This window comes from Lutjanus erythropterus, chromosome 9, assembly GCF_056507025.1.
Source record: "Lutjanus erythropterus isolate fLutEry1 chromosome 9, fLutEry1.hap2, whole genome shotgun sequence".
Taxonomy (NCBI): domain Eukaryota; kingdom Metazoa; phylum Chordata; class Actinopteri; order Lutjaniformes; family Lutjanidae; genus Lutjanus; species Lutjanus erythropterus.
In genome coordinates, this window is record NC_139325.1 from 42,320,666 (window position 1) to 42,345,549 (window position 24,884).

The following is a 24,884-nucleotide window of genomic DNA, read 5'->3' on the forward strand; positions in this document are numbered from 1 at the left end:
CCTGTCATGAACATGGAGTCTTTATGAATGTTTATAACTATTGTCATCAAGTGTCAATCAATCAAGTATGACTAAATGTCTTAACAAAGACATCTCAAACAGCGTCAACAATGATTCTCAAGCTGTGGTACAATTATCACTGCTGGTACACAAGCTCTCTCTAGTGGTGCACAGAGGGATGTCTGATTTTTTTTTTTTTTAAAACATATAATACTATTAAGATATTACAACAGTTTGAGTGAGAAAACATAAAATATGTCCTCACAAAAATACAATTTGAAAGAAGTTTTGTCCTTCCTGTAGTTTTGTGTCCACAGCACCTGCTCGGACCAAACAGGACAAAAGTGTACGGCGGTACTTATTTGAGGCGTTCAAAGGTTTAGAAACACAGGAAATCCCGGTCTTTCTGGAGAACCGCACTTGAAACGCTCAGACTTTCTTCTTGTATACTGAACAGTATGGTGGTGTGGGCACTGGAACATTTTGTGCATATTCTGTCATCACCTTTAAAACCCTACAGGATGGACGGTAAAGCACACACAGCGGTTTATTATTAGCAGTGGACCAAAATGAATCGACAGTGCCATTATCATAGAAGAAATAATTACCATGAGAAATCAATATTCTGCATGAATGAATTATACGATGAGGTGGAAGATTAAAAAGGGAAAGTTTCCCACTGCAAACCTCTAATAGGAGTTCCATTTTAAAAATGGCCTCATTTCCAGCTCTTATTATAGTCATATTCCATATCTAACCAGGCTGGAGACTCGAGTGCTTATTAAAAAGGTTCATTCTGAAACCACAAATGGAGTCCTTAAGGATAGCGGGGACAAACACTACAGAGAGTACTAATCCTATCTGGCCAGGATCTGCTTGTAGACACTAGAAGAAACAATAAGCCAGACACGAGTCCTCCAAGTGTTTTCATCCCCCGGTACACCAGAGGAGGCAGGGAGAAAGAAAGAAAGAGACCGAGAAAGGGATGATAGCATTACTCACAATCCATTACCACTCCCTGGAGATGCTCTGCATACAGAGTGATGGAGGAAGGGTGGAGGTGGGGGGAGGAAGAGAAAGAGAAAGAGAGGGAGAGAGGGGTTTGGTTTTGGAGGGTGTTTGTTTGCTGGAGGGCCGGCGGTAAGGCAATATGAAACTTGATTATTCCTTTTCAATAACCGTCTCCTGAGCATCCCGTGGAGACGTCGCAGGTTGCTGATTAGTTCGTCAAAATAATAGAAGGCTCTTGAATAGCCTTGTTAAGATGTCTAACTTTAAGTACAGACGGCAGCCCAAATCATTGTTCGCTCTGAAGCATACGATAATGACGGATTGACTGATGCAGAGGGATGTTCCTGCTCAGGCTGCACACTTTTTTTTAATCAAGTTTGTTTATTTTTAAGAGCAGACAATATACAAAGTGCTGGAGTAACAATACATGAAGATATAGATATTTTTTAGACATTAATCCAGAGTATGTACATTTAGTATTTACACATATAGGCATCACACTTGTTTCTTTTCTCCTCCATTTGGGTGAATTTAAACTTTTTTTTTCCAGTGGTCTCTGTTTCAGTGCCATCTGTCCTTCTCCTCCTGGAGTTTCACTCGCTTTAATCCATCTGTTACCTCTGAAACCCTCTCAGTGTGGCACCTCCCCACCATCTTGCCCCCTTACCGAGTTTCACTGCAGCGCTTTGATTTTGCAGGTCGCACCGTAAACGTTCAAGAGCTGCTCCTGAGTCCCGCAGGCAGGTCAAAGGTCAAACTGTCCAAGTTTTTTTGGTTTGTTTTTTTCATGTCACGGCAAAAACAAATAGCATTAAAGGGACAGTTCACCCTCAAGATCACAAATACATGTTTATGTTTACCTGTTGTGTTATTTATCTATCCAGATGATGCTGTGAGATGTCGGCTGCCTTCTCTTGTTTTTAATGGAACTACATGGCACTCGACTCGTGGAGCTCAACGCAGTCATTTAAAAACTATAAAGTATAAACCTGGACCAGAGTCTCTGTTTTCCTCAGAGACTTCTCTTGTTGTTTTGGCTACAACAAGAGAATGAAAGAATCACTTTAAGCCTTCAACAATGTTACATGAAAAACCCAAACATTGTTCATTTCCATATAATTCTTTGACAAAGTCACAGGGAGCCACAGACTAACCCCTGACCTAAACACTACACCTATGTTACACTTTTTTTTTTGAGTTGTGAACTCAATAAATTTTTCCAAAAATGTTCAAACTCAGAGAAATCTAAATAACTTCTTCAAGATAATGGTCAGTTTCCTACTAGTCGCTACAAGCTACGGGAAAATGCAAGATACGTCAGAGAGGGAGGAATGAAGTCAACAAATGAAACATAACGAGAATATGACTTTAACATTCCCTCATTTCTACCTGAGTTGTGTCAGATTTTTATCTGCGATGGTGGTTGTTTAATAATGAAGAAAACAATTCCCATGATCCCACACTCCCTCAGTTGTCATCAAACTATGTCTTATGTTATTGTTTTAAATGTGAGAGACCATTAGTGGCAGATCTCTCTTATAATCTGACTAGATCACCACAGGAAGTCATGTTGAACACGTAATCTGGTCCGGAGCAGATTCTGTTCAGAGTTTTGGATTAAATTGGCTGTAAAAAGTGCTGCTCTTTAACTAATTCTTTTCCGGATGATGTTCATTATGAATGATATAAATGCAAAGTTGCTGAGCTGTACGATAGTTAAGTCACTGAATGGAGCCGTGCACTTACCGGTAACACTGTGTGTGTCACGTTGCCACGGGAACCCACACGCATCTAGTTGGTGATGCAGAAAACAATTTTCTCCCTGTTTGCATCAGGTCATATTAACACTCTAAATTTTATACAGCAGATCATCCACACACTAAACGAATGATGAAGCAGTTCTGCAGTTCTCAAGTAAAATGTGTGAAGTTTAAAGTTAAAGAGTTGTCATGTTAGAAATAAACGGCACAGAAAGTGCAATAAGTTCGTAGTATTTTCCTGCCAGCATTCCTCTCTTGCTTTATTATCTTGCCTTCATTTTTTAAGATTCTTTATAGCTCTTTATTATACAAGCTGTCCTGTTAACTGAAGTAGGTAGAATGTGATTGGTCCATTTTGTGCAGAAGATGATGCACCAAACATCCGCTTTTATGTGAACGAAAGCTTGGGTTAAGAGAGTTGATAACCGGGTTCATGATACCTATTATCTCTGAGGTTTTAGGTTTTGTTGAGCCTGCTAACACAAAGAAATCCTGGGTATGTTGAGCTCACTTCATAGTTCTCACTTCCTTGTTGTGAGAAGTTTAATGCAGGAACTATGTTCCTTCTGCTGCAGTACACCAACCAAACTGCATCACCGTGCAGAAGGATGTGTGCATCTAGTCATTGAAGAGAGGTAAGAGCTCAGCTGAGGAGAATGGCATTAAAGGGATAGTTTGGATTATTTGATGCGGGGCTGTATGAGGCTCTTATCGATAGTCAGTGTATTACCTACAGTAGATGGTGGTCGGCTTCCTCCAAGCTCAGAGAAGCAGAGAGGAGTACCAGCATGGAGGCTGAGCAAAGTAAAATGACTGATTTCACACATGAAGTTTGGTTTGGAGATAGAAAAGGCTGTGATGGCAAGGTAAAGCCATGAAAGTATTCTAAATATAGCATACACTTACTTAATATTGATTTTTTTTTATATGTGGCTAGAGATGCATGCTGTCTTCTGCGCGGTGATGCGGTTGACAGGTGTAGTTCAGTAGAAAATAGTTCCTATATAGTGCAATCTAGTTCCATTATATTCATGAGAAGGCAGACATCTTTACAGCTGATATCTCCAAAACTCTGCAACTCACACCAAAACAGTCAAAATAGATAAATAGAAGTACAGGTGAGAGGAAAGTATGTATTTGATTTTGGGGTGAACTGTCCCTTTAAATGTAAATACACACTTTCGCTGCTAATATATGACATTTTGTTCTTGTTTTTGAAAAATACTCATATGATACACTGGATTTGACACATCAGAAACAAACAAGCTTTCGCAGGTTTTGATTGTACAGCACTGATATTTTATATACATTTACTGAAAACCTTTAAATAACCTCCCATATCAAAACTTATCCAAAATCACTGACTACACTGTACAAATGACTGCCTGTTCTACCCAAATCTGCAAAAATTTTTTTTTTTTTTTTCCACTTTTGACTCATGATGTGTGAAGTGCCCTCTCTTGTAATCATCGGCTTCATTTTCTAATTGCCTTTCGACACAAGTGTTGGCTGCAGAGTCGAAGGAAAAGTACCACGGCTCAGCTCACAAAGCCAAAATCCCCCCCAGCAAGCCATCGTCTGATATATATGTACCGTTACTTCAACACTTAATCCATGCACGTCCCTCCGTCAGGCCGATCCCACTTCAGATAATCATTAAAAACTTTGGTAAACATTTGACAGGTTTCCAGAGAATGGCGGGGCAGTAAACAAGGGTCGGGGGGTGAAGTGGAGACTGTTGGTTCATCAAGCATCGAGGCTGGAAAAGCAGCAGCGGGGAGAGCTTTACGTACTTTTAAACTCAAAACGAGAGGAGCCTGCTTTAAGTAACCACCCCCGATTAGATTAATGGCATTAAAGGAACACGTTTTAGGCCTCAAATCAAAACCTCCACCTCTCCAGCCTCTGAGCTCCACTCCCTGATTGTTCCTCTTCAGCCCAGGATATCCAGGTAAACAGGCGGGTTCTTGACCAGGGTCAGCAGGCGGCTGTGGATGTCCTTGATGACCATCCTCTGCTGGGGCTCCCTCTGCCAGCAGCCCTGCATCAGCAGGTACACCTCCTTGGGGCAGGTGCGTGGCCTTTCCAGTTCCCGTCCCTGCGTGATGCATTCAATGGCCTGTTGGGGTGGGAATAAAAAAAACAACAACAATATTTAATAACAGAATATATTGTGAATCAATCCTAAATTACTCAAGAACAAACGAGACATTAGTCAAACTTAAGATCTCAGCTTTCTGGTGATTCAAATTCACCTGAGTCTGACCAACACTGGATTTATAATATAGATTTTAAAGTCATGTTTAAATGAAAAATGCTCTTTTAATCCTCTTAGATCACATCCACAGTCATATTACGCACCTGTGTATCAATATATGCCAAAAAACCAAAACATAAATTAAAAAAAAAATTCTTTGTAGTCTTTTATCAAAATACAATCAAAAAATCTGATGGTCTCTTCCCATAAAATAAAATATGAGACTCGCACCAACCAGTTTCAACCAGTAATGTGACAGCCACCAATCAGCTCTCTATAATGTGCCCATTTCTCAACGTTCAAATCAAATTGCTCCCAGCATCACGTCCTGTCTGTCTGTCCTGTTTCACGCAGAAATACGCCACTATACCAAAACTAAAAAAACTTGAAATGCTGTTTCTTCAGCACACAAGACCGATAATCTCCGGCCACACCAGCAACTCTGTGAGGCTGTTCATCAGCTGTTGTCTGGCAGGTATAATATTTATCATCATAGTTTACTCTGTCAGCATGGTAGCACTTGAAAATTAGCACTAAACTAAAATAAAGCTGAGCCTGATGGGAATTACTTTTGCAGGTATTTGCTGACAGACATGTCATGTTTGACTGTCATAATGGCTGTTTCTGGTTAAACGAAGAGGATGTTACTCTGTAGGGATCCTGTCCACAGTGTTGTCAGACACCTAGAATAACAATCTGAACCTGTCAGCGGCAAAAACAGGCACTTTCAGTGGACGAACGTTGATGGATGCACTCGCCCCCAAGGGTTACGTTGCAGCCATAGCAGCTTGTTTCGCAGCAGCCAGCTGATGCGATCTACTGGACGAATTCCAAAACTTTTTGTACCTGGCAAATGCTTAGAAAATACTGAACTTATCCTTAAGATCAGCTAGTTCAGGTGTGGAATCCCCCCCCCCCCCAAAATAAACAAACCTATCAGGAGTACCAACTATTAAATTCTCTATTTTCCTTGGACACTTTTCTGCTTTTGGATTTGACACAGCAGCTAGTCTAGGGACACTTAAGACTAGACACGGGCTAAATTTAGATGATTTTTTTTCTTTTTACATAAACAAACATCTCTGATAAGAATAGAATCACTTAAATGAGTTTTTTCGTTCTCTGATGGATAAACTAGAGACAGTTTCTAAACTACCTCAAACACAGCTGGATGAGTCTCTGTCTAGCTCTGGTATCAAACCATGAAAATACTTTTGGTTTTATTTGTCCATATCTTGAGATTTCTGTCTGTAAGAATGCAATGGACTGAAACACTATTTAAAACTGACATTCAACAGCATATATGTCAAACTTTATATGTAATTTAATGCTGATCATTATATAAAAGTGGATGTTGTTGATTCAGTCTCTTCCTTTCAAGAGTGCAACTGTAATACTTTTTTTTTGACCATTCACTTATTACTTTCAGTTCATCCATTTCAATCTACGCCTGTTGTGTTCAAGTGTTACAACTGATGACTCAGGTTGGTGGGAATTACGTCCTTTGCGCTCGGCCCGCTGTAGCTGGCAGTTTCTTGGTTATTGTGATGACAAATGTACTAAAATCAGCATCGCAACAATTTGTAGTCCTATTTGTCTGATTATTTTTCCTCCCAAACACAAATATGTGTGGATATATTCTGTATTTTCCCCCGCTAACAAATCAAATCTCAGCTAATGCACAGTTTTTCCCCTGGAAACTGCACAAATTGCCCCTGGGGTCTGAGTACCTCTGTTTGGGAATCACTGATGGAACTGTTGTTGGAAAGAGATGCTGCTGAATTTTTAATGCAGTTTTTCAATGCTGTGAGCACCACACATTATATTATATTCACCTACATTATACCGAGGTGGCGGCAGAAATTTAAAAGCCAGATCAAAATCTGGGCAGCACTTTTGAATAAACAGAAACTTTTTGGCACAACAACCTCAGCATCTACAGATTTATGGATATGTGTCCATTAGCAGAGACCTCGGGGACAAATGAGAGCAGCCAAAATATGAATAACCTCCAGCTCAGACACTAATGGCTTCGATGACTGATTGAGTTCACACGCTCTCGCTGCTCAGTGAATAAATCACTGTCGAGGATGAGAGAGAGGATTTCACTGCGCTCTCCATTTGAAGGGTTACTGACTCAATCTCTTTCCCATTGTTAACCTTGGCCCGCTACAATGAACAGAAGAGGTCTGTCAGCGCCGAGCGACTTCACGCCAAAATGGCCCATCACTCAGAATCGCAGCTCGCAAAAAAAAAAAAGACCGCCCAAAATGGCTGCTGTCGCCACGGCATGCCAAGTCAGTATTTTGGGATGATTTATCTCCGCCACTGCGTGTTTAGGCAACATGATAATTTCACCCGTCCCTCATTGGCCGAGACAGATTAGGTTAACAAGGTTAAAGCTCATTGGCCCTGGGCAAAAATGAGAGCCAATGAGATTAGAATTGAGTGCTTGGGAAAAGTGATCTACCCTTCTCTTGAAAGGAGAGAGGGTTTCGGCCTGTAATAGCACCGCTGTGGTCGCAATGGAGTCCCACTTCTTGGTGCTCGGGCTGAAAAGGCTAGACTGGACTGCCCTTAATTACTATGAATTTATTGATTTGTTTAAGAGTGTAGAGCGGTGAAAAACTTCAGCAACATATGCTCTGAAGCACCTACAGCGACAATGAATGTTTTGTTCTGCAAGTTTAAATCATGTGAAAGCACCAAAACACTCAAACTGCTTTTTGCAGATGTGTTTGCACTAGTATGGGTTGAAAATCTCAACGTCCAGTGTTCAAGATTTACAGGGATTTACTGGCAGAATATGGCAGAAATTCAATATAATATTCATAAGTATGTTTTCATTCATGAATAACCACCTCAAAATGAGAGTTTTTACCTTACAGTGTCTTAGAATATCTACAGATGGAACAAGTCTTCTGTCATTGAGGTCACCTGTTGACCCGCCATGTTTCTACAGTGGCCCAGAACGGACAAACAAAACACTGGCTGCAATCTACAACCTCACCACTAATTGCCACTAAATCCTACACACTGGTCCTTTATATTAAAAGGATACTTCACCCCAAAATACATGTTTTCTCTTGCAAATAGTGCTATTTATCCATCCAGAGTATTTTGGCGTTAGTTGCCAAGTTTTGGAGATAATTGGCCGTCAAGATGTCTGCAGTCTCTCAGATTTAATGGGGCTAAATGGCACTTTGCTTCTGGTGCTCAAACAGCCAGTAAAATACATCTGAAAATAAATTCTCTTTCCAGAAATCATGACCTGCTTTTTCATATTCGACAGACCTTGTCGTGAGCAGTTTCACGTCGGAACTATTTTCTTTCTAGTAGAAAGAAAGCAGTTCCATAAAAACAAAAATGTTGAGGGGAGATACACACTAGACTTCAACCAATGAAACTACAATTCAACATTAAAGATCACCACTCACACAAACAGTGCAGATAAATCAGTAACTGTTCACCCAAATCACAAAAACCCACTATTTATCCACTGGCCGCTCAGATTCAGTTCCATTTGTTGAGGTTTGGAAATCAAATTCAATCACTCCATGCCAAAATAAATTCTGATGTCTGACAGAAATCTGAGCACACAGTGTCGAGTTTAAACCTAAGAGTGAAATACTAAACTCTGTCCACAGTGAGAAAGCACTCAGTCAAGAGAAAGCTTTCTTCTCTGGTTGGAACCACAATCCTCCTCACCGGCCACACAAATAAGAAATGTAGTTTACTGCTGTTTGTCTGCTGGGGCTGCAAACTTCAGGTGCTTCTGAAGAAAAGTTTAGATGCATATTTTCTCACTTAACACTAGTGGTTTGTAGCAGATAGCTTTGATTTTATTTTCAGCACAGATTAAAGGGACAATTTGGAGTTTTTGAACTGTGTCATTAGAAAAACTTGAGTGTTTTAAGAGGTTAGTTTGAGCTCAGCCAAGTCACAATAACACAAACTAACTAACTGATAGAGGCGGTGGGAGACCACTGAGTCTAGAGTTCTGCAAGGTAACATTTCTGTTTTTGCCAAAGGAGTCTGGTTGGTTTGGAGGGAGCGATATCTGAATATGATGATGGCAGCCAGAAAAGGCTGTCTGACAGCAAAGTAAAGTGGCGATGCTGCTGCTGCTTCTACAAACACTATCTGCACACCCAGATACCACGAAAATGTAAATGAGAAAATAAATTCAGTGAACTGAACCTGGCTTGTAACTGGGGTGACTGTTTCCTTTCATGATAAAAAAAATCCTACAATGCTTCCTGGCAAAAAGAATGAATTATTTCCTGATGACAGAAAAGGTATCATTGACCATCGGATTTGCAATCAACCCACCTCGCTGTTGGACAGCTGGTACCAGGGCTGTTTGCCGTAGGTGAAGATCTCCCAGAGGACCACGCCGAAGCTCCAGATGTCGCTCTCCGTGGTGAACTTCCTGTACATGATGCTCTCCGGGGGCATCCAGCGGATTGGCAGCATCGTACGTCCCCCAACCTGAGGAGGAAAACAAGGCGATGAATGAATTATCTCCACTGGGTGTTGCAGGTTTGTAACGAGTGTAATCAGTGTTCTGTCTGCAGTTTATTTCACAAACTACTGAGCCAGCCAATATTTCTGTGGACATTTATGACTGTATGCTCAAGGACGTGTCATGGCGATGGTGATTCATAGTTTTTGAAAAAACAGATTTTACTCTACTCTGCTTTACAGTGACTGCTGACTCCTCCCTCGTTTTATCTGGCTGGTAGGGGCTGCAAGTAATCGATCTATTGCAGGTTATATTTTGGCCTTCGCTGTGGCTCAAAAACATGACTGACGACTGTCCATAGAAAAGTTTGGTCTTAACTTGTTTGTAGCTCATTGGCTGCTGCTGTGCAGACTTCACAACAAAACTGGCTGTAACTCGCTTAATTCTGAACCTATTTTCATGAAATCTGGTTTGTTAAAAACATGGGAAATTAACCATTATTCTGGCTGCCTGTTGGAATTAAATTCAGTTAATGGGGACTTATTGTTCTGTTTATAGTTTCCTGGGCTGTTTTGGGCTTTTTGGCTTTATTTAACAGGGACAGCTGAAGAGTAGAAAGTGGGGTAGAGAGAGAGGGGCGGACATGTTGCAAAGGGACTGATGTACATGAGTGCATGAAAACTAAGACTACTCTACTGAAAAACACTATTAAAAGCACTGTATACAATTAGGTAATGAAACTTTGACTACACTGCAATATATATATAAAAAAAGCTTCATTCAAAAATGCAAATCTTCAAAGTTGAGGTGGCATCCTGGGTGCTTCACCACCTGTTGCCTGGCAGAGATCTGCACTCAATGAACTCTTCTTGTTGCATAATGAAAGTCTCGGGGTTAAAATTTAACTATTTTGCTTTGTTGGTGGAAGTAAAGCAGAAACACCATCTTTTAGTAACTGACATTTTTAAGCAAATCTCAAACAGAATCCTGTTACTGGTCATCCTTGAACTGCCTATTCCTAACTGGAAGAGCAGCTTGAACTCGATGTGAGACAAAATATGGATAATAAGAGCTTTGACATGCGAGAAAATAGTTCCAATTCGGGCTCTCAGTTCTATGTGAAAAAGAAAATGGGCTCATAACTACTTAAATCAGCTTAAGTATGAAGGCGACAGCAGGAAGATGGACTTGAAAGGATTCGGTGTTAACCCTTTTCATCTCAGTTTTTTATTTACTGAGGTTTAGATTTCTTTTTTAGCCCTCAAAATTCACATATACAACAGTCATCTCATTGGACTGCGCACATTTAATTAACTTTCTTTGTCAGTTTTGCAGCATTAGTTTCACTGACTGAGAAACTGCCGCTGTTGTCCACCAGACTCCTAAAGGAAAAACAGTCATTCTACTTTGCAGAACCAGGAAGTTGCTGCACCACTGCTGCTTTGATTGGTTAGTTTATGTTACTGTGTGACTCTGAGCAGCAACTCTGTTCTGTTCTGCAAAGTAAAAATAATGGAGTCTGGTGGCTTTGGAGAGGGACATATTTAACTTACATACATAAGTGTCCCGTCCATAAAGGCTGTCTAACAGCGAGGTAAAGCAGTAAAAATATTCTAAATATAACATAAACTGAAACTAATAATAATTTTTTGGGGGTTGGACCCTTATAAGTGGCTAAAATATGCTTTGCTGCTCCACAGCTGGGGGTGTGCCGACCTCCATCTAATGTAGGCAACGTAAAATAATCCAAACTATCCCTTTAAGTTATTTAATTTGCTGCTGGAGATGCTTGACGTTCCAACAAAAAGAGTCTCAGCTTAAATGGTGTTGATTGTAAATTAGACCGCACCATGTTCCTCCTATTTCAAGGGGAGGGACAGTATTTTTTTATTTAATTACTTTTATTATTTCTTTGCCAACTGTGTTTTTTATGTTGTTGCTTCACTATTTTTCCTCAGTTAATGTCAGGTAGTGCTATACTGACATGTTTTGTAGTCATTGGAGTTTCTTCACACGTGTATGAATGTCTCAGTCTATCAGGTCTAATTTGTGCAGCTCAGTTCTCTTCTGTTAGTGTTTGGGTTTACGTCGGTTATGTCGACCCTTTCATGGGCCCAGAAGTATTTTTGATTCCTTTTTTTTTGTTTGTTTTTTGTGAATAAAAAAAGAAAAAAATCCACCTGTGTCTTTCTGGTCTGCTCAGTCCGTGACACTGGGTAATCTGCTTGGTCTGTAATGTTTGCTAATGTTTTCTGAGTTTTCAGGAGTCGTCCATGAACATGACCTTATTGACTGGAGTGCATGAAAAACAGTAATGTGAAGAGAAGAATTAACCTCAATCAGTGTAAACTCGTCTGTTTGAATGCTAAATAATGGTGCTGTAACAGAGATGACAGATGGTTTTCATCTTCTCAGACCCACAGAAGCCTCTTCAACTAAAACATGGAAGCAAATGTAGTACTATTAATCACTTTCACCAAATACTTGAATAGATAGTTACAAACTTTCTAAACCTTTCATCTAATTCTAGTTCTAAATGAAATATTAATTTAAAAAAAGTGATGATTTACAAACTATCTAAGAGCCTCAGATTCATAATGAAATTTCAGTTTCTTATCATTTGACTCCAGTTTTCTGTAGCTCTCAACACTCACGCTGTTAAGAAAAAACTTTAAAACAAAAATGTGAAGTGCGTCTTCAGTGTGTGGCTTAAACATAAAACACAATTAGGTGTTTTGTTAAAAATAATCTCCTTTTGGGTGACATTTTCTTAATACTGAATAATAAAATCAAAGTACGATCCTAACCCTCCAACAGCAGTTTGAGAACTTGTGATGAAAATGTAATCTATTAAATTTGTGTACATGCACACATTTTTCATTCAGCAGGACTTTCAAACTAATGTGTTGTTCTCATTTCATGATCAAGTTAGGTATGATAAAGATGCAACGTCTGATTACATGTTTAAAATTAGGCATTTTGTTCAGGTTTAGGTACCAAAACTACTTGGTTACAGCAAATACAGCACACAGGGTTTGATGGGAATATAATGTTAAAAACTGGCTTTGACAAGTCAACAGCTCTTCAGCTGCAGCAAAGCTTGCAAAAGCAAAATGACTCTGTCCTTCAGTGAGCTGCTTTTAACTGGTTGTTATGAGCCAAAACCAAAGAAGAGGGTCCATGATGTCCTCTATCAAGAGCAACTAATTTGTAATTTCTGTAGAAAGTAGTTGCAGTAAAAACGCGGACCAGGGGCCTCCTTAGAGAAGTCTGAAATCTTAACTCAGTTTAGGATGACATTTAGGATTTTTGATATTTGCTGAGCACTGTCTTATCTTCAGATAGGAATTTAGCCATTACATAACCGTTCTAACTGGAGAATCTCCTCAGTTAGGACGGCACAGACCTCGTCCTAAATTTAAAGTAACTGACAAAAATGACAGCAGAAATGTTGTCAAGTCTCTATGGCAATGGCAGCGACGATGGGAAAGAACATGAACAAAGAAAATGATGACTGAAAAGGTCCTCAGACCAGATAATGAAGCTTCAAACTTCCCAGACCACGTACAGAATTAACGCTTTTATATTGATGGGCAAGATGGTTCATTTTGAATTGGATCTATGTGCTACGTTGATTAAAATATTAAAATAATACTCATCAAGGCTAAATCTGAATCTGTCTTTGTCCATTTTAAATAGAAACCTAGCTAGCCAATGACGAATGAAGTGAGACAGCTGTTGTCATGGATACAGGCAGTCTCGTGTACATTTCTAAACACAGATACAGATGTGACAGGACGAGTGACGATTTAAGAATTGAGTTAGAATTAATAGTTAGAATTTCTCAAGTAATTTATGATTCAAGGTCTGAGATGGGATGGGAAACAGTTTATGAATAAAAGTTAAGTTAAAGACAAACACTAAGAGTTTTTTTTAATAACGGGCCTCATGCAGGAATTTTCTCTTAAATGTCTCTCATATTTTCTCTCAATTTTCTATTAAGAGAAAAAATAAAAGATGTCAACTCCAGGTGCTCGAATCGCTCTAAACCACCCAAATCTGATCTTACTTAAAATGTCCTGAATGATGGATCCCACTTGATCATAAACTGGAAGGGTGTGGCCAGTTGTTAGAAAGCTTTAGATTTCTTTATACACTTTTATTAAAAAAAAAAAAAAAAGAATAAAAATAACAAACAGTTTTATTAAATTATAAATGAAGTTATATTTTTTGACTTGTCTTATAACTTTTTATTACATTACATCAGTTCATTGGCTCCACTGACATCTTCAAACTACTTGTTTAGACAGACTAAAACATTAAATATCAAATATAAATATTAAATTTAAGATGATATGAAATAAATAAAAGCTGAAAATTTGTGAAACAGGGAATAGATATGGAAAACTTACAAAATATGACATTCCCCTAGGTGACACACTAATTATAACAAATAATTATATATAAATAATAATTAATAATCTTGTTTTTACATTTTTAAATGTTCTTTAAACTTGCACTTCCTTGCATTGGACAAAAATTATTGAACTGTGAGAACAAGATGTCTTTTTTTTGTCTTGGTAAGACTGATCTCGACCAGTCGAAAAACCTTCTCTTCCCTTCTCTTAGAGTCAAATAAGAAAACATTGGTGAATTGAATGGATTCTCACAAAATAACAACAAATCGTGAATGCAAACAAAAAGAAAGGAACATCTGTTTGTAAATGGCTTCTTGCATGAGGCTCATTGTTTCCGGAAAGTTTTTTGAATCACTTTCAAACTTTCATTCATCTGGGACTCTCACAGAAAGAAATCTAAAAATGCGAGCACATAAAACAAAACTTTTCACAAGGTCAGATTACAATCTGAGTAAGAAAAGAATCCTGTTTTTGTTATTTGACCGAATGGATTCTTTAAAAACATCTTAGTCAAGTTTTTATCTCAGAACCAAAAAACAACAAAACAAAACATAACAGTCGTGTCTTATCTTTTCCAGCGTCTCACCCGATAGTAATCTGTGCTGTAGATGTCTCTGGACATGCCAAAGTCTCCAATTTTGACCACCAGGCCCTCCCCCACCAGACAGTTGCGGGTCGCCAGGTCACGGTGGACGAAGTGCAGCGATGCCAGGTACACCATGCCCGAGGCGATCTGGGCGGCGATGTGCAGCATCTGAGGCAGAGTGAGCTGACCCAGCGGAGGCATCTTGGACTCCTCCAGGATACGAGCGTCGGGGCCGTGAGCTCTGCAGGTGACACACGAGGAACAGGTGACAGTTTTTCTAATTAATGCTACTTGATTCTACATCTGTTTCATCTGTTTGGCATTTCTGCTTCATCAGACAGTTGACATGCTGGCAGCGCTGGAAGAAATATCATTTACTTAAGTGAAAGTGCTAATCAAAACACGCCATTACAGCTAGGAGACCTGGCAGCAAAATGTACGTCAAGAATCAAAAGTAAAAGTACTCGTTCTGCATAAAAATGGCCTCGTTGAGTGATGTGTGATGATATGTGACATTATTAGACTGATACATGTATGTATAAACAGTAGCTCCAGATGGAGCTAGTTAAAGGGACAGTTCACCCCCAAATCAAAAATACATATTTTCCCTCTGGCATGTAGGTTTGTTTGGAAAGAGTTGACGTGGAGATGTCTGTGTTCTCTGAGTGACAGCCCGAAAAATACATTTGAAAACTTCTGCACCAGTTTGTCTCTTTACAGAAATTATCATCAAGATAGTCCACAGACGTTGTTGTGAGCTGGAATTTACACTCTAAAGTAGATTCTACCTGCAGAAAGAAAGTAGTTACATGAAACTGCTCACAACAAGGTCTGTGGATTATCTTTAGCAACCAGGTCAAGATTTCTGGAAAGAGACACTGCTGTTGAACTTTGAGCACTTCAAGCTGAGTGCAATTTAATCCCATTATATTGGAGAGAAAGCAGACATGTCTACAGGCCACGTCTCCAAAACTCAGCTACTCACAACAAATTAATCTAGATGGATAAACAGCGCTACAGGTGAGAGGAAAAATATATTTTTTGACTTTGGGGGTGAACTGTCCCTTTAACTTCTTTGCAGTTCAGTAGTTTAGTCCAGCGGTTCCTAACCTAGGGGTCAGGCCGCCTCCAAAGGGTCACAAGATCAATCGGAGGGGTCGTGAGATGATTAATGGAAGGAAAAAAAAGCAACTGCAGCTGCTCAAATTTTGTACTCACATTTTTTGAACTCTTTTCTTATCTTTCCCTTTAATTTTGATTCTCTTGTCCATGAGCAGTTACTTAAATAAAACCATCTGAGAGGTTTAGAGCAGGGGTGAGAAACTCAATTTCCTCCTGGACCACATCAGCATTTTTGTTGCTCTCAAAGAGCTGCTTGTAAATATAAGACTATAAATGTATGCACTTGTTATCATATTACATAATAGCCTCTACATTCAATTATTACTGGCTTTAACGATAACTTAAATTATTAATAACAAAGCTGAAGCCTAGAAAAAGTGTTTCCAAGCCGTTTACAACTATTATACAATTTATTATTCTTAAAAGGGAAACATACAAAGAAGTGTCAGTAATAAAGTCATAATAACAATAAAGGTTGTTTCAGTTTCAGTTTCAGTTCTATAATCAAAGCATGAAAATGAAATGACAGCATTTTGCTGGAGTGCCACTAATAATTGTACTCACTACAACCACTTGGCTGGAGAGCCACTGACGGAAACAGCTTCAGGTTATTAACACCCACTGTAACATAAACTAACACGCTGGACTGGATTCGACCCCGTGACTTCAAGTTTGACACCTGTGGTTTAGAAAATGTCTCTGTGATAAAACTGACTGACAAGAGGCTCCACCAAATTGTATAACAGTTTTACACTTGAAAGTCTGCCTGCAATCACTTTTCCGAGTCTTCTGCTTTCAGAGCTAGCTACTAATCACTGAATTATTATTAAAGTCAGTAATAATTTAATGCAGAGGCACTTGTGTAATATGATAACAAGCAGATATATTTACAGACTTACATTTACGTGTTTTTTTTTGTTGTTTTTTGTTTTTTTTTTAAAGATATTTTTTTTTGGGCTTTTTGCCTTTATTGATAGCGAAAGCTGAAGGTATGACAGGAAAGGGGGGTGAAGATAGAGGGGATGACACGCAGCAAATGAGCCGCAGGCGGGATTCGAACCAGCGGCCGCTGCAGAGGACTAACAGCCTCAATACATGGTGTGCACGCCCTACTGACTGAGCTATAGGGGCGCCCTGAATTTACGTGTTTTTAAGGTAAAATCTTTAATCTATTAAAGATGTCAAATAAATAAAACAGAGTATAAAGTACAATATTTCCTTCTGCAGGAAATAAGGTAGCATGACATGGAAATGTTCAAGTCAAGTACCTCAATACTGCAGTTACAGTTAAGTACAGTACTTGAGTAAATGTACTTAGTTATTTTGCACCACTGGAGCAAGTTTCACCCTGGTGGTTTTATTTCAACCACTGAGGGTGTTTAGCTCCTCTGGGTGACACAGGATGACACAGGTTTCATGTCGAAGCTGTACATTTTTATCATCAAAGTTATATAATGTTGTCACGCAACATTTGCATTAGATTATTTTTTTCTTTAGTTGAATTAGTTAAAGACACAGTCGTCACTGCAAAACTATATAAGTGTTCTAGTCTTACATTTATATGTAAAAAACAAAATAAAGTGAGTGAGGCCCTTTCAGTGATGACTCAGCTTGTATATAATCTACTGTATGTATTTTTTAAGGTCAGATGTGTTTGCAGCGGTCGGATTTTCGTGCTATTTTTTCTTGTCGCCACTGACAGAATATTCTCCTCCTTGATAGAAGGGCATTTTTGCAGCGAGATGTGTTTATAATTTCATCCACCGGATCTGTTTTATTTTCTGCTCTGGAGCCAAACTCCAGACCACAGTGAAGGGGGGCTGCATGAACGCACATATTTCCATTTGTAAAGAACAGAACATGCTGGCCTCTGCTATTCTTCTACGCTTCTATTGGCTGTTCAGATTAATCGAGCCCTGGGATTGGGCTCCCAGCATGTTGGGTAACTATGGCATCAACCTTGAGTGACCTGAAGGACAATGACCTCAGCATGCAATCTGCAGATTGAACATTTCTGACATATATGAGCTCTTGAGAGCATTACAGACATGGTCGGCGTGACCATGCCATAATAAAGACATTTAACAGTGACGCTTAATAGGAAACATAAGGCTTGTAATACGCCTACAATTGATTTGCAATAATGCAATTCAGAGATGCAGAGCTCATTGACTCTCAGTTGTTGTTGTGGATCATAAACACCCACTCTCACGTCCAACTCCAGCCTAAATGAGCAAATCACAGATGATGTGTCTCCATCCATCCTAATATCTCTCCTCTCCACTTTGTCCCCTCCTTACAAAGGAAGTTGTCTATACAATCACTATTAGTTTAGAAGGCAGGTGGCAGGGTGGGAAAGCAGCTGCATTGTGGGGGCCCTGAGACGTTTCACCCATTCTGTCTGCTGGAAATGCGATTTCCAACCACTGGTGAAACATATATCTCAGGCAAAGTCTGTCTGTGTGCATGCATGTGTGTGTTTGTCTGTGTGTTTTCATTCCCAATCTGTCTCCTGTGGTGGACACCTGGCAGACAGCATCAACTGTGTCTGCTCTAATAGTTCTGTCAGATGGTCTCACAGGTGCCAAGTGAGCTCTAACAGGTCCACACAGTCTCAGTCCTCCTCAGTGGCTCCTTTATAGCTCCCTCCAGAGGTTTCTATACTTAGATTATAATTTGTGTGATTGAAAGAACATACGTAGTTAGTTATTATTTCAGTCATTTCATAGTCATTAGTTCAGTGCACAGTTCAAGGAAACATGTTTATTTCTGCATAAAAGCTGAATCTGTTTATTTACAGGGTCTCTGAGTATTCAAATAAGATCCTGCTACATCTGAAATTCACTCAAATTGCCATTACACTGACGAGATATCTTGCAGATAATATTTTCTTGTTGTGAATCACATTCACGTGGAATATGAACCTGCCTCTGATGCAAAGCAAAACATTCTCCCACAACTCACTGCTGCATCCATTTTCTGTGACATTATGGTGATATAAACTCTGAGTGGAGGGAAAAAGGAGACATTATGGAGTAAAAACAAACCGTAGCTGATATTAAGTGTGATTCTCCTGAGCAAAAGATCATTTTAGGGCCGCATTATTTTCATTGTTGATTAATCTGTAGATAATTTTCTTGATTAACAGTTAGTTGTTTGGTCTATAAAATGTCCGAAAATGGTGAAAAATGGTGATCGGTGTCAGCCAAAGCCCAAGATTACGCCCTCATGTCTCGTTTTACCCACAACCCAAAGATATTCTGTTTACTGTCATAATGAAGTAAGGGAATCAGAAAATATTCACTTTTTGTTCTCAAACAAATGACACAAACCAGTGAATCTATTATCATCGATTCATTGATGCGGTTTATCCTCAAATTTTGACTTGAAAACAACCTTAAATTTACAGAGATATAGTGCAGATAACTACAGCTTGTACAAGTATGCACACTTCCATCACAGCTGTCTTCATGCGTGTCTCCTTCATGCCTTTTGTACTTAACCACACTGGAAGCACACAGTCCACCACCAAGGTCAGCTGAGTGGGTTTGGCCTTTGAGCACACATCAGGTTTGAATGATGCTGCAGTAACACCGCGGTGCAGAGAGGCTTTAAAGAACTGGAGTCACTTACTGTATGTGCTTCTCAGAAATTAAAACCTCTCACACACAGGAAGTGACCGGACGACCACAGTGTCGGGCACTGAACAGATTCACAGTCGGTGGCTCAGTGCCTTGCTCAATAACACTTAAAGCTGAAATGGCAGAGATCAATGGAAGGGCAGACAGTGAGGCAACACTTTTTTTGCCCTTTTTTATATTATCTTGTGTTTCTTTCATATCTTGTCATAAGATCCCGGATAACACCACCGAGATAAACTAAACAAAGATCAGTTCACATCAGGAGGAAATCAACAATCTTGCAGAGTGGTGCAAGAAAACAACCCACAGCTCAAAACCAGGGAGATGATTGTTGAGTTTTGAAGAAAGGTGGCAGAGACACACAATCATGTCTACATCAGTGGGACTGAGGTGGAGCGGGTGAACAGTTTTAGGTTCCTGGGAATCAACATCACAGAGAACCTGTCATGGACATCTCACATGTCACCCCTGGTAAAGAAAGCTCAGAAAATGACTGTAATTTCTTATGGAAACTTAAGGCAAACTGCTCATGCTAAGTTCTGGTTAACTTCTGCAGAGGAACATCTCAAACTGTCTTTGGACGTGCACAAAGGGGGTGATTAAAAACACCCAGAATACTATTGGTACCAATCTACTGAGCATCAGTTCTATTGGTGAGGTGAGGTGCCGGCGCAGAGACCAAATGATACTTAGTAATTATTTATCTATTCAACCAACATACTGTATATATTTTTTGTATGTATTGTTTCTGTGAGAAGAAAAAAGGAGAATTAAAAACAAAATCTTGTGATACAATCCTGTGTTGTATGATGGCAATTAAATCTACCTTTTACTTTGTACTTAATGCAGTACAGGTGCAGTAAAGGTGATTTGCAAAAACAGAAAAAAAAGAAAAAAAGTCCAACATCCTGTAGCCTAAGTTAAGCTATTTAAAGTTTTTGTCTGACCAGCAGTCTAAAATCCAAATATATTCAGATTAAAGGGATAGTTCTGCCAAAAAACTGGTCACCATTCACTTTAATTGTTTGGGAGATTCTGCAGCTTTGTTTTCCTGTGAAACTCCAGCAGTGTTTCATGGACTAAAAACCTAAGCTTGAGGGTGAATAAGTAATGACTGAATTTAAATTTTTGGGTGAACTATCCCTTTAATATCATAGAAAACTGTTCACATTTGGTGAAATCTTTGCATGTCTGCTTCAAAAAAAAAAAAAAAAAAAAAAACAACTAATCAATTATAACAAGTGTTACAGATACATTTCCTGTGGATTAATTGATTGATCGCTTCAGTTCCCACTAGTTGCTGCCTCACTGTTGGCAGCTCATGGTCAGGAATCATGAGCAGGTCTACGTACCGAAGGAATCGGTTGAGGTCTCCGTGCCTCATGTACTCGAACACCATGGCCAGCGGCTCGCCGTCGGTACAGACGCCGTAGAACCTCACAATGTGCTGGTGTTGGAGCACCGTCAGCAGCTCCGCCTCCCTCTGGAAATCCTGCCGCGTCGACTCGTTGGCGTCCTTTAGAGTCTGTGACCACACAAAAGGGGTGCATTTATATGAAGATGCTTGAAGTAAAAGTGAGCATCTTAAATCAATATAATTAAAAGCGACCAGCAGTGAGAAGTGTGATGAAAGGAAATAGAAAATAAACGTTAAGATTCTGTTACAGAGGATTTGTGTGTGTTTAGGAGGAGCTCTTTTCATTGGGACCAGACGTCCTGCTTATGAGTGATGATGTGCTGCAATAAAAGCACACGTCTGATTAATGAGATGATAAATCTGAGCAGAGTCAGATTCACTGTCCTGTTTTTATTTGCTGTGGTTTGCATTAACCTGTTGTAACATGAGCTGAGTATTAAATAAAAACATCTCACTCTGACACTGCAGGACGCTATTTCAGCACGCAGAAGATTTAAGTGCAAGTGCAGAGTACTTGCTTTTATTGTTGTTGGTGTTTTGTCAAGTAGCTTTTGAGTATTTATTAGCATTTATTAGTATTAAATGCTGTTGGGCAGAGACTTGTATCATCACATTTTGACATTTTTTCTCATAAATCAGTGCTATTGGTCACTCTTTATGTTAAATATTTAACCAATGAAAAGTTCTACGGAGAGCTTGTGATCTTGACAACACAAACTGGTTATACAACAGTCTCAATTTATTACTGAGGCCTAATGTAAGCAAACAAGATGCTTATTTTGTTGTTCTTAATGCCTGCAACCAGGTCAGATTATCCTTAAATCGGATGAAATGAACCTGTTTACACTTTCACAGCAAATTTAGAAGCAGGAGGATGTTTTTATTTTGATCATTTTATTTTTTACGTTATATTTTGTGGTTATAAAGGAGGAAATACAACCTTTTTTTGTCCGCAGGAGCCTCCAAAATCAACATAATATGAAAGTTTCTTGTAGTAGCTTTAACTTTAATTTCCTGCAAAGTAATGGTTTTAGACATGCAAGTATTTCTTTGTTGGGTATTTTTTCCCTCATTGGATAGTGGACAGTTGAAAGCTGAAAGGAAAGGGGAGAGAGATGGGGGATGACATGTAACCAAGATCCAAAGCTCGACCGAAACGGGGGATGTTGCTTTTTAAACCACTTGGCCACCAAGACTCCACAGTTTTCCTTGTTTAAAGTAAAGTACCGACAGTCTTGTGGTTCATAGATACACAAATAATGACTGATCGCTTCTCAAATATAACAAATTTTCATTTAAAATCTTGCTTTTCTCTTTGTTTATAGCATTGTAAATCAAATGTAATAATGATTTTGTTTAAAGCTAATCCTAACTTTCCTCATTTTGCTTCAGTACAGTTTCACACTGTTAGTATCAGCAGAAGTCTGCAGGAACATTGTTGTTACTTTAAAATTTCAGCACTCTCCGGTCCGCTGCATTAGCCTGACATCACCAGACTATTTCAAATGATCTCTCGGTTCATTTTCGATTTCCGAGGGCCATTATCAACAGCCGCAGACCAAACTGCCTCTGCCAGCAGACCTTTATCACCGCAGCCATTCTGACGTGAAACAGAACCTATTGCTATTGTGTATATTGGCTCACTGGGAAGGCCCTGTTGCACTAAATGGAATGGGGCCATAATTAGTATCATTGGTAACACCTGTGTTTAATGTACTATTTCATATTAATGTGGCTGCATTGAAGCAGGTCTTCTGAATGGACGTACAACGACTCCTGTTTGCAGTGTTTCTCAAATTACAGCTAAACAGTAAACTAAAATGTGTTTCTGAAAATATCTGAGGTGGGAAGTGACAGAACGTTGATTCATATTTGATCAGCACTGTCTAGTTGGCGGTTTGATCTGTGTGAACACACTGTGTTGCACTTTTCAAATGTGAACCGGTGACGCTCCTCTGTCGGTCCTCGTATCAAACCTGCCCCAAAGTCCTTTGAGAGAAGGTGAATTTGCTCACCTTGATGGCAACCAGCATCTTGTCACAGTCGGGGCTGAGGTTGGCACACTCCGCCAGGTAGACTTTGCCAAACGCTCCTTCACCCAGCTCCCACTTCAACACAATGTCCTGACGTTTGATATGCTGGACGCCTGATCAGGAAATACAGAAAAAGTTTGAATATCTGAACACGTCTGAAGCGACTCTCGATTGCACCAAATGTTAAGTAAATTTTACTTTATTGTCCCTCATGAAATCTGTTTTGTACTTATTGTAATTGGCAGACAGCAAAAACAACAAGACACTCAAATATTAGACTTTCATAAAAAAGAAAAAGGCAGCTCAAGAAAAGATGTCAGCAGTAACACTCACACATGTCTTTCTCCTTGATGATGCCGCAGAAGTACTGTGGATTCTCTACAAAGCTGGATAAACCAGAGTCTTCATCTGACGAAGGCGGGCTGGTTCCAAAGTTCATGAAACGAAGTGAGACGGCGAGGTCGTCCTCAGTGCCCAAAACTGATGAACCTAATGAAACAGGGAGGCATGCAAACAAGCATAAAGTGACGGACGTGTAACACCTAATCAGCCTCCAAATACTTTTGATTGTAGTGGGCATCAAAAGAAGCAATTCAGAAACCATTTTTTCTCTTCGAGGAATCGACGTTCTCCGCTTCCAACTTAGTTGCACGTTTGTTGGTACCATGGTGACAGATGATGACAAGCTCTAATAATCACCATCATCAACCACGCAGCAATCAGACTAGACTGAACTGAAAAAATGACCATATAGGAAGCCTGAATAGTTAGCAGCGCCTGACTACAGTGCGTATTAAAAGCCAAACAAGTGGGGCCCAAATTTTAAAACCCCCACTCAGCAAGGCAAACCGCAGAACCCCCAGAGTCCAACATGGCAGAAAATGGAACAACAAAGCGAGAGCACAGAGGGGATGGAGGGAAGGAAAGAGAAAGCAGGGTCCACTTAGGCAATCAGGCCCACTTAGGCACTTTGAGAGTGAGAAGGGCAGATGTGTGTGTATGTGTGTGTGTTGGGGGGTGGGGTCCGTGCAGAGCTATATCACGTCTAGCTGTTCCTCCATCCATCCATCCATCCATCTTCTTTAATGGTCCTCACCACGTGGCGGTGGCCAAGGGAGGTTTCTGCCGCCATTCTCATGCAGTAATTAAGGCACTTTAGCCCGGTCGACACAGCGGCTGCCTGTGTGCAAAGTTATAGCTCAGTGGAAATGCTATATTAGTCTGTCCCTCCTGTGCATTACCTTCTGAGAGCCTGACAGAACCAACTCATTTCTGTTTGAACATAGGTCTTCAGATTGTGGTTCTGGGCTGAGACTCTTTTTATCACTCGAGAACAGCATGGCAATACGACAGAGACATATGGAAGCTGATTTATATTAGAAAGCCACATGGCATCAGTCATTTTCTGCAACAATGGTTGTTGCAGACATGTTGTTGCAAAGAAATCTTGATGCCACAGGAGAAGTTTTCACCGTTTCCTAATAGAGTTTGACTTGCAGAAGATTTTTTTCAATTATAGAGACAGAGCTGATCAGAAAAGTACTCAATTTAGCATTATACTCATTCTTCTGTATGTATAATGTCTCGTGTCTATGCACTGACAACTGAGCTTGAACTGGGAGTTGATTAGTTTAGCTCAAGGGGGATATTCTGCACTTTTTATGTGGATGTCCAATGAGTGTTGATGGTAAATGTAGTCAATTAAGGCAATAAATTCCTCAGTGCTGCTATATTGACCAAGAAAAGAGTTGCTGTGCCAGCCAGCCTACACTTACAAGGATGCAATAGACGTGAGCTTCTGAAGCCTACATCAGTGCTGACATATATCATCACACTAGCCTGTAGCCATTACGTTTTTGGCTAAAACACAGTGTTAAACAACAAGAACAGTCATCTAGCACACCTCCTGGCTAACCAGAGGCAGAGACTAGATACTCCAGCTGAAACAGTCTGTAGTTCTTCACACTTCCACACCAACTGCATGACTCTGACATCGCTGGATGCAGAAAACACAACAGATTTTGCAGCAGGAGTTCTCAATTTCACAATAAATTCCACAGTGCACACTATACTCACCACAATAAAGCCTGTGCTGTAGTCTTTACTGTTACTGTCACCATCAACACTGGATTTCCACATGAAAAGTGCCAAATTCTGCCCTTAATGACTGGAAG

At 39.8% G+C, this 24,884-nt stretch overlaps 1 protein-coding gene across 2 annotated transcripts in view; it reads right to left on the reverse strand.

Moving 5' to 3' along the window:
• Positions 1-2,299: 2,299 nt before the first annotated feature.
• Positions 2,300-24,884, reverse strand: part of ntrk1 (neurotrophic tyrosine kinase, receptor, type 1) — a 54,719-nt gene continuing 32,134 nt past the window's right edge. For both annotated transcript variants that reach the window (XM_084727663.1, XM_084727662.1), the window contains 6 exons: positions 23,044-23,199; positions 22,693-22,823; positions 20,613-20,785; positions 14,498-14,738; positions 9,361-9,519; positions 2,300-4,890 (listed from right to left, as the gene is read on the reverse strand). In XM_084727663.1, the coding sequence (XP_084583789.1) occupies positions 4,705-4,890; positions 9,361-9,519; positions 14,498-14,738; positions 20,613-20,785; positions 22,693-22,823; positions 23,044-23,199 (1,046 nt within the window). In that variant the 3' untranslated portion in view covers positions 2,300-4,704. The remainder of the gene's footprint in view (positions 4,891-9,360; positions 9,520-14,497; positions 14,739-20,612; positions 20,786-22,692; positions 22,824-23,043; positions 23,200-24,884) is intronic.